The sequence below is a fragment of the Lolium perenne genome, chromosome 7 (genome assembly GCF_019359855.2).
Source record: "Lolium perenne isolate Kyuss_39 chromosome 7, Kyuss_2.0, whole genome shotgun sequence".
NCBI classification, from domain to species: domain Eukaryota; kingdom Viridiplantae; phylum Streptophyta; class Magnoliopsida; order Poales; family Poaceae; genus Lolium; species Lolium perenne.
Window position 1 is genome coordinate 177490460 of NC_067250.2, and position 15497 is coordinate 177505956.

Genomic DNA, 15497 nt, shown 5'->3' on the forward strand with positions numbered 1-15497 from the left:
TAAGTTGAAGAATAATCAATAGCGAGAAATCCAATGCGAGCTTTCTCCTTAGACCTTTGTACAGGCGGCATAGAGGTACCCCTTTGTGACACTTGGTAAAAACAATGCATTGTGATGATCCGGTAGTCCAAGCTAATTAGGACAAGGTGCGGGCACTATTAGTATACTATGCATGAGGCTTGCAACTTGTAAGATATAATTTACATGATACATACGCTTTATTACTACCGTTGACAAAATTGTTTCATGTTTTCAAAATCAAAGCTCTAGCACAAATATAGCAATCGATGCTTTTCCTCTATGGAGGACCATTCTTTTACTTTCAATGTTGAGTCAGTTCACCTATTTCTCTCCACCTCAAGAAGCAAACACTTGTGTGAACTATGCATTGATTCCTACATACTTGCTTATTGCACTTATTATATTACTCTATGTTGACAATATCCATGAGATATACATGTTACAAGTTGAAAGCAACCGCTGAAACTTAATCTTCTTTTGTGTTGCTTCAATGCCTTTACTTTGAATTATTGCTTTATGAGTTAACTCTTATGCAAGACTTATTGATGCTTGTCTTGAAGTGCTATTCATGAAAAGTCTTTGCTTTATGATTCACTTGTTTACTCATGTCATATACATTGTTTTGATCGCTGCATTCACTACATATGCTTTACAAATAATATGATCAAGATTATGATGGCATGTCACTCCGTAAATTATCTCGTGTTATCGTTTTACTGCTCGGGACGAGCAGAACTAAGCTTGGGGATGCTGATACGTCTCCGACGTATCGATAATTTCTTATGTTCCATGCCACATTATTGATGTTATCTACATGTTTTATGCACACTTTATGTCATATTCGTGCATTTTCTCGGAACTAACCTATTAACAAGATGCCGAAGTGCCGATTCTTTGTTTCTGCTGTTTTTGGTTTCAGAAATCCTAGTAAGGAAATATTCTCGGAATTGGACGAAATCAAAGCCCGGGGGCCTATTTTCTCACGAAGCTTCCGTAAGTCCGAAGGAGAGACGAAGAGGGGCCACGGAGGGGCCACACCCTAGGGCGGCGCGGCCCCCCTTGGCCGCGCGGCCCTGTGGTGTGGGGCCCCGTGCCGCCTCTTGACCTGCCCTTTCGCCTATAAAAAGTCTCCGTGACGAAACCCGCAGCATCGAGAACCACGATACGGAAAACCTTCCAGAGACGCCGCCGCCGCCGATCCCATCTCGGGGATCCAGAGATCGCCTCCGGCACCCTGCCGGAGAGGGGAATCATCTCCGGAGGACTCTCCGCCCCCAGGGTCGCCTCCGGTGTGATGTGTGAGTAGTCTACCCCTGGACTATGGGTCCATAGCAGTAGCTAGATGGTTGTCTTCTCCCCATTGTGCTATCATTGTCGGATCTTGTGAGCTGCCTAACATGATCAAGATCATCTATCTGTAATTCTATATGTTGCGTTTGTTGGGATCCGATGAATAGAGAATACTTGTTATGTTGATTATCAAAGCTATGCTTATGTGTTGTTTATGATCTTGCATGCTCTCCGTTATTAGTAGATGCTCTGGCCAAGTTGATGCTAGTAACTCCAAGAGGGAGTATTTATGCTAGATAGTGGGTTCATGCCTCTGTGAATCTGGAGGAGTGACAAGAACCACTAAGGTTATGGATGTGCTGTTGCCACTAGGGATAAAACATTAGTGCTATGTTCAAGGATGTAGTCACTAGTTACATTACGCGCAATACTTAATGCAATTGTCTGTTGTTAGCAACTTAATACTGGAAGGGGTTCGGATGATAACCTGAAGGTGGACTTTTTAGGCATAGATGCAGTTGGATGACGGTCTATGTACTTTGTCGTAATGCCCAATTAAATCTCACTATACTCATCATGATATGTATGTGCATGGTCATGCTCTCTTTATTTGTCAATTGCCCAACTGTAATTTGTTCACCCAACATGCTGTTCGTCTTATGGGAGAGACACCTCTAGTGAACTGTGGACCCCGGTCCAATTCTCTTTACTGAAATACAATCTCTTGCCAATCTTGTTCTCATTTTCGCAAACAATCATCTTCCACACAATACGGTTAATCCTTTGTTACATCAAGCCGGTGAGATTGACAACCTCACTGTTTCGTTGGGGCAAAGTACTTTGGTTGTGTTGTGCAGGTTCCACGTTGGCGCCGGAATCTCTGGTGTTGCGCCGCACTACATCCCGCCGCCATCAACCTTCAACGTGCTTCTTGGCTCCTCCTGGTTCGATAAACCTTGGTTTCTTTCTGAGGGAAAACTTGCTGCTGTGCGCATCATACCTTCCTCTTGGGGTTGCCCAACGAACGTGTGAAATACACGCCATCAACCCCCCTCACACTAGGCCGGCGCGGCCAGGCCTAGGGCCGCGCCGCCATGTTGTGTGGTGGCCCCCTGGCCCCTCTCCGACTCTCCTTCGGTGTTCTGGATGCTTCCGGGAAAAATAAGATGTTTGGCGTTGATTTCGTCCAATTCCGAGAATATTGCCCGAACAGCCTTTCTGGAACCAAAAACAGCAGAAAATAGGAACTGGCACTGTGGCAACTTGTTAATAGGTTAGTTCCGGAAAATGCATGAAATCATCATAAAGTGCAAGCAAAACATGTAAGTATTGTCATAAAACAAGCATGGAACATCAGAAATTATGGATACGTTGGAGACGTATCACTTGCTGTAACAAAGGATTAGATGTATAGTGTGGATGATGATGTTTGCAGAAAACAGTAGAGCGAGTATTGCAGTTGATTGTATTCGATGTAAAAGAATGGACCGGGGTCCATAGTTCACTAGTGGTGTCTCTCCCATAAGATAAATAGCATGTTGGGTGAACAAATTACAGTTGGGCAATTGACAAATAAAGAGGGCATGACCATGCACATACATGTTATGATGAGTATTGTGAGATTCAATTGGACATTACGACAAAGTACATAGACCGCTATCCAGCATGCATCTATGCCTAAGAAGTCCACCTTCAGGTTATCATCCGAACCCCCTCCAGTATTAAGTTGCAAACAACAGACAATTGCATTAAGTATGATGCGTAATGTAATCAACAAATACATCCTTAGACATAGCATTGATGTTTTATCCCTAGTGGCAACAACACATCCACAACTTTAGAACTTTCTATCACTGTCCCAGATTTAATGGAGGCATGAACCCACTATCGAGCATAAATACTCCCTCTTGGAGTTACAAGTAACGACTTGGCCAGAGCCTCTACTAATAACGGAGAGCATGCAAGATCATAAACAACACATAGATAATAGATTGATAATCAACATAGCATAGTATTCATTATTCATCGGATCCCAACAAACGCAACATGTAGCATTACAAATAGATGATCTTGATCATGTTAGGCAACTCACAAGATCTAACAATAATAGCACAATTAGGAGAAGACGATCATCTAGCTACTGCTATGGACCCATAGTCCAGGGGTGAACTACTCACACATCACTCCGGAGGCGACCATGGCGGTGAAGAGTCCTCCGGGAGATGATTCCCCTCTCCGGCAGGGTGCCGGAGGCGATCTCCTGAATCCCCCGAGATGGGATTGGCGGCGGCGGCGTCTCTGGAAGGTTTTCCGTATTGTGGCTCTCGGTATTGGAGTTATTATCGACGAAGGCTTCTTATAGGCGAAGAGGTAGGTCAGGGGGCGACGCGAGGGACCCACACAGTAGGGCCGCGCGGCCAAGTCCTGGGCCGCGCTGCCCTAGTGTGGCGTCACCTCGTCGCCCCACTTCGTTTCCCTTTCGGACTTCTGGAAGCTTCGTGGAAAAATAAGATCCTGGGCGTTGATTTCGTCCAATTCCGAGAATATTTCCTTACTAGGATTTCTGAAACCAAAAACAGCAGAAAACAGCAACTGGCTCTTCGGCATCTCGTTAATAGGTTAGTGCCGGAAAATGCATAAATCTATACCTAATAATAAAGGAGCTAAGGTTTCTGCCAAAATTTTCGTCCAACATTTTATTTTCCGATTTTACCCTCCCACCAAAATACATAATACAGCAAAATGCCCTTGTACCGGTTCGTTTTCTTCTTTTCGGCTCCTCTAACCGAGCAGAGAACTCCTCTTCCCCGTGCATCACGCCGACCGCCTTCAGCGCTCCTCCTGCGCCTGTCCCGACGCCGGCCAGGCCCTCGTCGACCACCAGCGCCGTTCCTGCGCGTCTCCCGCCGCCGGCCGGGCCCTCGCCAACCGCCAGCGCTCCGCCGGCCAGGCCCTCGCCCCCAGCGCCCCTCCTGCGCGCCTCCCGCCGCCGGCCAGGCCCTCCGTGCGGGTGTACAACCATGTGCTCGATTTGATGCTCCAGGAGATCAGGCAGAGGAAGGACAGTGTGGAGCCGAACGTACAACCTGCTCATGTAGGTTGTTGTTTGACAACGATCGGGTCAACACCGCGCGCAGGATGCTCGATTAAATGGCTCAATGGCATAACAACAGCTGCAGCCGGTCCTGCTTTCGCGGCCCGGTCGGTCTTTCTTCTCAACGAGATGCGGGACAGCGGGAGCGAATCTAAATCTTCTCGTGAACTTACACTGTATTATGGGCATACTGAATTAGTCGTGCCTTGGCTAAAGTACCAGCTTAAAAAAATTCTAAGCTACAGGTAAACGTACATATCCTGAATCTTCTTCTGAATTGCCTGCTGAATATTGGGAGAGATGCAGTTACCTCATTACCTGCCACGAGTAGCTGCCCTGGAATGCAAGCAAGTCAAGTTGTTGTATCAAATGTTGGACCTAATTACTCGTGTCTAACTGAGAGTTGCTAGCTGGAAGAGCTGCTTGCGCTGCTTCTGTCTCTAATCCCGCATGTGCCACCGGGCACGTTGCTATTTTGGTGAGCCTGGTACCGACGTCAACCAATTGGGTCAGTTGCTAGGTAAAAAGATGCTTCGGTTAGTCCCACCTCGCTACGATACAGGCACTTCCACCGGTTTATATATGATAAGTTTGTGGATATGAGCAAGCCAATGAAGGACAGCAAGAGAGAGATCAGAGATGCTCAGATGGAACTATGGAAGAAAGGCTGCGCTGAACGGAAATCGGGAAGCATGAGGTGTGCCTGCCGGGAGGGCTAAGAATGTGAGCCGAGACATAAAACAGAGCGAGATTTGAGCCCGGATGGACGAGGTGACCTACCTTCTTGCCGGAGGAGCACAGACGCACAATGGGCTCGTCGCGAGTGGCGGCGCTGGGAGGTGCTTCCTCACCAACGGCCGGTTGCCAGATGCACCAAAGACAAAGGAAAAAAACGACGGCTCGTTGGAATCGTCGGGATCGCCTGGGGCTTCCGCTACCACGCGAGAACGCCCAAGAGAACCGGGCTATTTTTTCTGCTGCAGGCCATCCTTGTTGGGTGCACATGCACGATCTTACAATAGATTTGATTAGACTATGAGATAAATCAATTTGGTTTCCCTTTTGATTTTTTGATTCACCTTCCTAAGTGTGTGTTGTAGATTTGATTAGACTATGAGATAAATCATGGAGTGCCTCAGCTTTAGAATTTTATTATGACCATACGAGTAAATTTGAGGCGGAAATACTGAGGCAAAATTTGAAATGTTTGTGCTGTAGAAGCTAATGACCTGATGATTTTTTTTTTGCCTGCAAGGATCTACGTTTTTTGAGCACCTTTTTTGTTTTTGCCTAACTAGAGCCATCATACCTATATATTTTTTTTTGTATAAGAAGACTGCGGTGCAGTAACTACTTGGTATTACCGGAGTATTTAGACTATATATTTATATTTTTTTCTACAATTTAGAACTTGAATTATTGATGTAGTGTATGCTTCTCATATAGCCAAAAGCCTGATATGATGCTGGTTATTATGTTGGATGCAGACTCCCTTCTCTTAATGTTATATATGTTAACATATCAGTTTCTTTGGTAAGAAAGTAAAAGACAGGTCAATTAAGAACTTCATGTTATTTATTTATTTAATGTGATGCCGTAGCAACGCACGGGTTTTGTCCTAGTATGACATAAAGTATGTATAAAACATGTGTGTATCATCCTAAAACAAGCATGGAACATAAGAAATTATCGATACGTTGGAGACGTATCAAATTTCACCAAATTTTAGTAAATAAGATATACCTCTAAAAATCCATGAAAAATTGGATTTGTGAATGAACAATCATTCTTAAGAAGAATAAAATAAGAAATGGAATTTAGGAAACAAATTCAAATTTTGGAAATTTATGAATTTAAATTAAAACTTGGAATTTTAAACTATTATTTCCTTGTATTTAAAATCAAGGAAAAAACTCAATTAAGTTCAAATACTTATTTGCAAATATTTAAAAATGAAATTCTATTATTCCAAGTCATTTCTATTAAAGGAAGATATTTTCCAAAGGAAAATATTCTATTCTTCTTATTCCAAAAATATAGAGGCAACTCTATTATTTCAAATTATTTTGAAATGAATAATGAATCACAAGAGTAAAGTAGTATTACTATGAACCATTTTTCTTTATGAGAATTAAAGTGTTTTTACACATAAAAACAATTGCAAATTACTGCCAAAGGCATAAATCTTAATTCAACCCTAAATTGTAATAAATAATTGGGGTAAAGGGATTCCACCTGAAATAATACATTCATGACTGCATTATTTGGATTTTATAACATTGTCCTTACCGGACAATGATGCTTCTTGCAGAACCCGAGGTCCAGGTTCCATCCACTGCATTGAACTGCACTATCTCGCAGTCCACAGGCAAGTTCACCCTTGCTCATACCGACTTGAGTATTTTCTATTACTTTAATGCAAAGCTATATACTTACCATTCCTGCATGGCAAATAAAATGTTACTTTTCCAATTATGAATATGACTATGTGGCTGGCAATGGAACCATGGTATGTGTTGATATGGTGGAGGTTCCATTACATGGGTTATATTAACCTAGGAGTAATTACCAATGCCGTCCAGTGATTCTAGCGCCGTACATACCGCGTTAACCATAAGATCTATAATGGCTCTAGGGAAGCCAGCCGTATCTTTTCCCTCCTGCACGCCAACGGACTGGTACAGCTGCGGGGTGCTGGAGGCACTGCCGTAGGTTGAGATGGCCTTTTAAATCTCCATCCGTGTGGATGACGGGCTCTACGGTCTATGATGGATTCTCCAAAGTACACCGTGAGTAAAGCCGTATGATCGGGAGATGTCTACTGGGGGTGTACGGTTGGACAAAAGGGTGGGTTTGCAGGGTCGCGGAGAAGGCGGTGTGGGCTTGGATTTTCATACCTGGCCTCACACCAAAGGAAGTGTGAACGGGGGCAAGTCCATGCGGATGGCAAAAAGGATGGGATCTCTTATGGGAAAAGTAACGCACCTCTGCAGAGTGTATCAAATTGTGGCTGTCACTCCTTGTTCCGGGAAGGAGCTGACAGAACGCGAGAAAGGAACTCCACGAAGTTCTGGTCAACCTGTGAAGACTGACGGGCATAGTTTTCATAATAAAAGCAACCTTTTGAAGAAATGATTTCAAAACATGCATTGACCTACGATTTCCTGATCAATGGTCGTAGCTAGTGCATCAAACACCTTTTACTCTTTTGAACTTGGTGAGTACCCCTGTACTCACTTTCTTTCGACACCCTTGCTAGACTGTGATACGGAAGTGGAGGCCATCGCCGATGGAGCACCAGAAGGAAGCTACGAGCTGGTCTACGAGGAACCTGATCTTACCGGAGGAGTTGAAGGAGTAGACTATGGGATAGTCTACGGACCCGACGACACGGAGGCGGAGGAGTAGTGATATACCCTAGTATCATAGAGCCGAGCAGCGTAGAACTTACCTAAATAAGTTGATGAGCTCTCTTTCATATATGGTTGTGAGTTGTAATCATACTTAAGTAGTATCTTAGGGTATTCTCATTGGACCTATGAGAATGCCAACTTGTTAAGACAATGCTTGTAATAATATTTGGAGTGTTATGACCTGCAATGTTTCTGTTGTACCACTCTGAGGGATATGGCAATTGTGAAGAAGTCCCTTCACAAAGATCATATCAACGACTTGTATACTACAACATGCAGTGGTATGCTGGGTCACCTCATGGGTCCTTTGGCAAAACTGTGAGGAGATTAGCTGGAAAGATGGTAGTTGTTTATTCAAGAGTGGGGCAATCTGGGACCCACAACTGATTCAACACATAGCAGCAAATTTACAAGCGATTCTTAGTCTGACACATTTTTGGTTGAGCCGATTCCACATAGTGCATGGTCTTAGGGCATGTACAATGGTAGAGAAGGCATATCTTCTCTTACCCCTCCACATCAGCTAGAGAAGACAATAAATATAAGTCATATAATGCATTATCTCTTATAGCCATCTCTAACAATTAATGTGAATTATTAAATTTTGGTTGAAAATTTGTTTCTAAAGGAAGACATATGGGATACAATAGAGAAAATAGTCTTCCCTTATTTACTAAGATAAGAGATGATCCCTTATATTTCCTAAGAGATGATCTTTTTAGCTATGGGAAGACAACCTTCTCTCTCTTCATTCTCTCTGCTTCAACTAAGCAATAATCTGACGTAGCATTTTTAAGAGAAGGCTAACATCACCCCATTGTACGTGCCACCTTAGATATAGTTTGGGGAGTAGCTTGCCCAGATTTTCCTTAGTCACAACCTTCACTGATTGTACGAATGATATTGTGAGGTAATAAAAGAGTTGGTTGCCTTAAAAAAGAAAGGCGCTAATGGGCCGACCCACTGCGTCCATCGCTTGAGGCGGGAGCAAATCACGCCCGCAATGAGCGGCGAATAGGGATTGCCGCTGAAACACTCGATCTAATTAACCCTAATAAACTTCCTCTCTCTTTGGCCCAACAGTTCTCGCGCGGCCCAGTCACAAACAACAGCCCGGAACATGGGGTAAAAGGCCGGCGCAAAACCGACATAGCGAAACTGGTAGGGCCAGACGAACGGAGAGATAGCCAAGCTGAAGTAAAACCCTAGCCTCCTCCAAATCGCTCATCCGCCACCCGCCGCCTCTGGACTCGACTCCCGCCACCGCCGCCGCCGCATCCATGGATCCCTCGACGGTCCCCGACGCCTCCACCGGAGCCGCATCCACGGACCCTTCGATGGTTCCCGACGCCCCCACCGCAGCCGAGGTCGCCGCCTCATCAGTGGACCCTTCCTCTGCTCCCGACGCCTCCTCTTCCGCTGCCGGTGCCGCCGCCGAGGACCTCGCGGGGGCCGTGGCGGGGATGACCCTGGACGAGCGGTTCGACCTGCTGATGAGCATCGGCGAGGAGTGCATTCAGCCCGACGAGCTCAAGCGCCTTCTGCAGAACAAGACCGTCCCCATCTGCTACGACGGATTCGAGCCCTCCGGCCGCATGCACATCGCCCAGGTTCGTCCAAGTCGCTGACTTCCCCTCTAGCAACTCTGATGATTCGGAATTGCGATCTGGCAGCAGCAGCAGCATCTAGGAAGATGATTTCAGTTTCTAGGCCCATTTTTTTAACAGTAGTACTCTAGATAGTTAGTGACCAGCTAATTTATTACCCAAATTAGAGATTAGTTTTCTCTGGGTGTTTGCAATAGATATATGCCCAGCTTAGTTTTTTTCTGATATGCATAAAACTACTCCCTCCGGTTCATATTTATTGACTCAATTTTGTCTAGATATAAATGTAAAGTTGAGTCAATTAATTTGGATCGGAGGGAGTAGTAGCATTTACCATGATACCACCTAGCTGGGTGTTTGCAATACATGTATGCCAGCCTTAGTTTTTCAGCTATGCATAGAACTAGGACTAGTCGAATTGAATTCTCACACCCACTCATTATGTTGGTGAATGCTGTGTGCTGATTATATATGACTGGCTGGTTCTTATTTCTGCTAGTGGTTACTGGTTAATCTGCTTAAATCACTGAACAAGAATAGGAAAACGAAAATAAAGTGTTAAACCAGAATACAAATAGAGATTGCAAGAAGAAAATCAGTAAAACTAGAAATAAGTCAGCAACAAAAGTCCGTAAAATAAGGAGCACTGTCCTCAACTCCTCTATGTCTGGTTTTGGATAACCCGGCCTCAGTTTATCAGTCTCTGAAAAGACAACGATTAGTTCACTGCTTCCATGTTTGATTGATTTGTTGTTCCGTAAGTTTTATAAGAACAAAACATTCTACTCTCTCCGACCCGTAGTAAGTGTCAGAACTTGGTACCAAAATTGTACCGATTTAGTACTAAATCCCCGACACTTATTATGGATCAGAGGGAGTAGTATAAATGTTAATCTTACACGTGCATTAGCAATCCTTTGTGCTTGCTTCCACAATTATGATGATAATGTTACCTTTTTGATGCGTGAGACCAATATGCACAAATTGTTTCAGATTGTAAGACCCGAGAAAGACTTGATGATGACCGGCATTCTCATGTCTTATATTGACAGGGTATTGTGAAGACAATTAACGTTAACAAGATGATCAGAGCAGGATGCAAAGTGAAAATCTGGATAGCAGATTGGTTTGCTCAGCTAAACAACAAAATGGGTGGCGACCTAAAAAAAATCCAGACAGTCGGGCGCTACATGATTGAAATATGGAAAGCAGCTGGTATGAATCTCGATGGTGTTGAATTCTTGTGGTCTTCAGAAGAAATCAACAGGCGTGCAAATGAATACTGGCCACTTGTAATGGACATTGGCAGGAAAAATAATGTCAAGAGAATAACGAGGTACACCCATTTAGATTGCACATGGATTCAAATGATTCTTTACTTCCAAAGTTCAAACTCAAACATTGTTTATTTATCTTATTTCTGTTACTGCGTAGATGTTGTACAATCATGGGCCGTGCTGACAATGAGGAATTGACTGCTGCACAGATCTTCTATCCTTGCATGCAGTGTGCTGATATATTCTTCCTGAAGGTCAGTATATTTATATTGCAGATAACTACCTCTTCAACTGTAGTTATTAAATTATCTTCATAATGTAGATATGGTTATTGATATTGTTTATGTCACTTGATACTGTAGGGTGGTATACATATATTCTAGAATCTAGATTGTCACTAAGTCTCTCTAAACTATTTACTTGTATAGGCTGACATATGCCAGTTGGGCATGGACCAAAGGAAGGTTAACATGTTAGCAAGGGAATACTGCGATGACATTAAAAAGAAGCTCAAACCAATTATTCTGTCACATCGTATCCTGATCTGCTACAGTTATACTGTTTATGTTTTTTTTCTTAATATCATTGATATGGTTATGGTGTTAGAATTGCTGAATAGCGGTTCATTGCCAGGTTATACAAAAATGTTTGTTCCTTAATGTAAAATACAGATATGCTCCCTGGGTTCAAAGAAGGTCAGGAGAAGATGTCAAAGAGCGATCCATCATCGGCTATCTTTATGGAAGATGATGAGGTTCTCATAATATTTTCTCTTTGTTAACAATCTTTATTTATCTCTAAAGTGTGTGACACCTAATCAGTCCATGCAACCTCATCCGGAGATGTTCAAATGTTGATAGTTATTACTCGACTAGGATATTGTAGGTTATGGTCCTTGTATGCGACGCAAGAAAATGAAGCCCTAGCCACTAAACTTACGTGTTAGGTTTGGTTATTTCAGTTTATATTTAAGCTCTTGATATGGATTGAAATGCACTTTCTAGTATTTAAATAAGTTAAGTTTGTATTGTACTACCTCTGTCCACAAAAGGATGTCTCAACCTTGTCAAAATATGCATATCTAGACGTGTTTTAGTGTGGGGGTACAAATTTTGACATAGTTGAGACATCCTTTTATGGACGGAGGGAGCATATGTACTGTGTTTATTATTTTCTTATAATTTTCCTTTGTCATCAGTAGATCTTTTAGATGGCATGCAGTTAATTGTTTATCATTGTATCAAGCTGGTAGTAACTTTGGAATTTATGAGGAATATCTAAATGTCTAGGTTTGGCCCTTTCTCTAAGCTGATATTGTACCACTATCAAATCATTGCAGGCTCAGGTAAATGTAAAGATAAAGCAAGCTTTTTGCCCGCCCAACATTGTCGAGGGTAATCCGTGTCTGGAGTACATCAAGTACATCGTTTTCCCTTGGTTTGAAAGGTTTGAGGTGATTCGGAAGGAAAACAATGGCGGTAACAAGTAATATTCTTTGACTACCAAATGTTCAGAACACTCCTTTTTAATATGAGTTATTTAGTTTATTTCTGTTGAAAATTGTTTATTATTGAGTTTTGAATCTCCAACATCGAAGTCTTTGCGTGTGGAATCTAACAAATATTGCTTTTAAACAGGACATTTTTAAGCATGGATGATCTCAGTGCTGATTATGCCAGTGGTGCTTTGCATCCTGCTGACGTTAAACCTGCTTTGGCCAAAGCGATTAATGAAATATTGAAGGTATTGTTTTTCTCACATTTTTTAATAATGTGGTGCTGTCTTTGAGCAGCCATAACTCATTATTGTTGTTTTTGTTCATTCCACTACTGCTTCTCACAATTCATTTTTAGTCGATTGTGTTGTGATTTTGTGATGCTTGTTCAATCATTCCATCACTGCATTTCTCATGATTTGGGTCATTCCTAGCAAATAGTATTGATGGACCATTTTTGTTGCTAAGGTGTCAATCGTGTGTCCTATTAATGCAGTTTTCAATTTACTTGTTTGTCATATGGACACCTATGGTTTGTTTCAATCAAGTTCATCTTTTACATATAATTTGAATGTCTTGTATCTGTTCATTTTTTTTGCCCTAATACCATATTGTGTTTTCAGCCTGTTCGTGATCACTTCAACACCAGCAATGAGGCCAAAGTTCTCCTCAACACTGTTAAGGTACAATATTTGTATCCACTTCAGTGAATGAATGTTAAATAGAAACTCTAGCTGTTATCTGCCCACATACTTACTCCAGATATAGTAAGACCGAGTAATCGGCAGTAAACTCTTGCAGCATGTTACCAGATGCATGCTGAAGTGAAACTTTGAAGTGGTGTATATTGATTTAGTAGGCAGAGCTTGCAAACTTCATGTATTTGTTCAATTTAACTTGAATCACAATCTTGTTTCTGTTGCATGATTTCAAACTTTCAACGTCCCATGATTTAATCCAATCATTTACTCCTTTGCAGAAGTACAGAGTAAGCAGTTAAGAGCAAAGACCTTCCTGATCACTACATGGACAGAAAACCAACACTGGAAGCATATACATTTTTCATGGGAAATTTTATTCGGCAAAATTGTTGGCATACTAATACTTCTCCTCTCCGTATTATCTTGCTGGTGTACTCTTTGTGTGACATTGTCGTGGGAAGTCACCTTCCTTTATATGTTTATACTCTTGGCCTGACTCGGGGCCTGGCATATTTCCTTTTTTACTAAAAATGATTCTGAAAATGAATGATTCTAGTCATAAGATCCATATTTCAGTTTTAAATTTGAATCACAAGTTGAGAATGGAACAAAAATAACCCATGCTCTGAAGACAAGTGAATTTTAATTTTAAACTGTAAATTGAGATCAATAACAATATCAGTGCTGAATTTCTTGTTTCCTTTTCTGGTGGAGAGATTTGAATTTGGACTGAAAAAGGATAACTTCTAGAATTCCGTAATAGTACCATATGCACCTAAAAAAGGATAACTTCTAGAATTCCATAACTTGTGTATTATTGGAGCTAAGACGCACCATATGCACCTAAGACTAAGTGCAAAGATTGCATCTGAGGAAGGAAATTCAGTAAATACGGATTATTTCGCAATGGAGAAACTACCTTTTTTTATATATAGCTGAACTACCTGATTTTTGATTGATGATGAACATCACATGGGATTATACCCTAAAAAAATGTAACGTAGTAAATGGGGTAGCGCTATAATCTGATCGATACTGAAGGTTGTCCATTTACACCTAATATGTTTGTCATTAGGAGTTTAGCAAAATTTTGAAAAAAAATATTCCGTGCGTGATGATCATGCAAGCTTTATTGGTAGAAGTAATTGTGGAATCTCCTCAATTTCTGATGCGCCGTCTACGGAAGCATGCTCTTCGTGACGGTCTTCTTTTCTCTTCGTGACGGTCTTCTTTTAGCTAAGCAGGTTGGATGCACGAAGATTATTGTAAACAGTGATTGCATGAATGTTATCTACCATGCTTGATGGAGGAAATTCAATTGGGGCAGCGGCGGCAATCTACGAGAAGTGCACATTCCTTGCTAGAGGCTTGCCCCATGTTTCTTTTGCTCACAGTGTTAGAGATAGTAATAGAGTAGCTCATACGCTTGCTTGTAAGGCGGAGGGAGAGGGATCGCATACCACTTGGTTGGAGTATCCGCCAGATTTTATTCGTGAGCCTCTCACCAACGATGTAACTATTCACCGATCTAAAGCAGTGATACATTTCGACTCCACCAAACAATATGTTCATCACAATACAACCAACAAAAGCACATTTCCTATATTTTTCTAGTAAAACTAGTACAAATGCCCGTGCGTTACCACGGGGCTCAAAGTATCTTTGATTGCCATAATATATAAAAGTAATGTACGTGAAAATATCCGAGCTACTATAGGAGAGCAGCCACCCGCAAGGCAAGCTGGCAACCCAGCAGACCACCCTCTTGGTAAGATGACATCGCTTTTGTTGTTGTGCCCAAGCCACGTGGTACGCACTAATGCCATCAAACACCTCACAAGTCTCTATCCGACGTGTCACCTTTCCTCCTTGACGTAATCTACAACGATGAGAAAAGTGACAGGAATAGTTTTCTAATCACATTCGAGATTGAGAGCCAAGCAAATAAGAGTTGCCTCCATATATATTCCAGAAAATAGAGATTAGCATGAACTAAATTAATATCCATCAAATGTAATGTAATTTGTCGTGACTTTTTATGAATGCATATGCTGGTGAGGTTGAGAGTCAAGCAAAATTAGGGAACCAAATGAGCATGAAAATTCAGTAGGATGTATCATACTTGGAATATCTACTTATAAAGGTATCAATATGTACGTACCTGGAAGCTTTCAAAGTAAGAGTTAAATTGAAGCTCCTTAATATGATTGTTGTGGTATTGAAGATACCATTATATGCTTGCTTTGTTGGAATATATTCATCGGTGAATTTCTGTTTTTTTCCAACGAAACATTAGTGCTTCTTAGTCAGACAGATAAAACCCATGGAAACAATCATAAGGAAGTGTCTGTTAGAGAAAATATCACAATATTATTTCTTTCCTTACAAGAAGATAGTCCTAAACCACTAAAGTATGCAGAGGAAGAGCAATAAATTTACAACCAAGACCAATCCAACCAAACCTAGATGCCCTCGAAGCAGATCAGCCAAAAACTTGAAATAAGTAAAATAACCAAATTTATAAAGCCTCAAAACGGATTGGCCAAGCCTGCAAAGTGAAGAGAAAGACAATGAAGGGAAATAAGATGAGTAAAGGTAT

At 41.8% G+C, this 15497-nt stretch overlaps 1 protein-coding gene across 1 annotated transcript; it reads left to right on the forward strand.

The window, feature by feature from the left end:
• The first annotated feature begins 8988 nt into the window (after positions 1 to 8988).
• Positions 8989 to 13410, forward strand: LOC127314784 (tyrosine--tRNA ligase 1, cytoplasmic). Its single transcript, XM_051345306.2, has 9 exons — positions 8989 to 9428; positions 10478 to 10761; positions 10860 to 10956; positions 11131 to 11236; positions 11374 to 11456; positions 12042 to 12187; positions 12340 to 12445; positions 12821 to 12880; positions 13177 to 13410. The coding sequence occupies exons 1-9, from the start codon at positions 9099 to 9101 to the stop codon at positions 13195 to 13197; spliced, it is 1233 nt and encodes a 410-aa protein (XP_051201266.1). The 5' UTR covers positions 8989 to 9098; the 3' UTR covers positions 13198 to 13410.
• The last annotated feature ends 2087 nt before the right edge of the window (positions 13411 to 15497 follow it).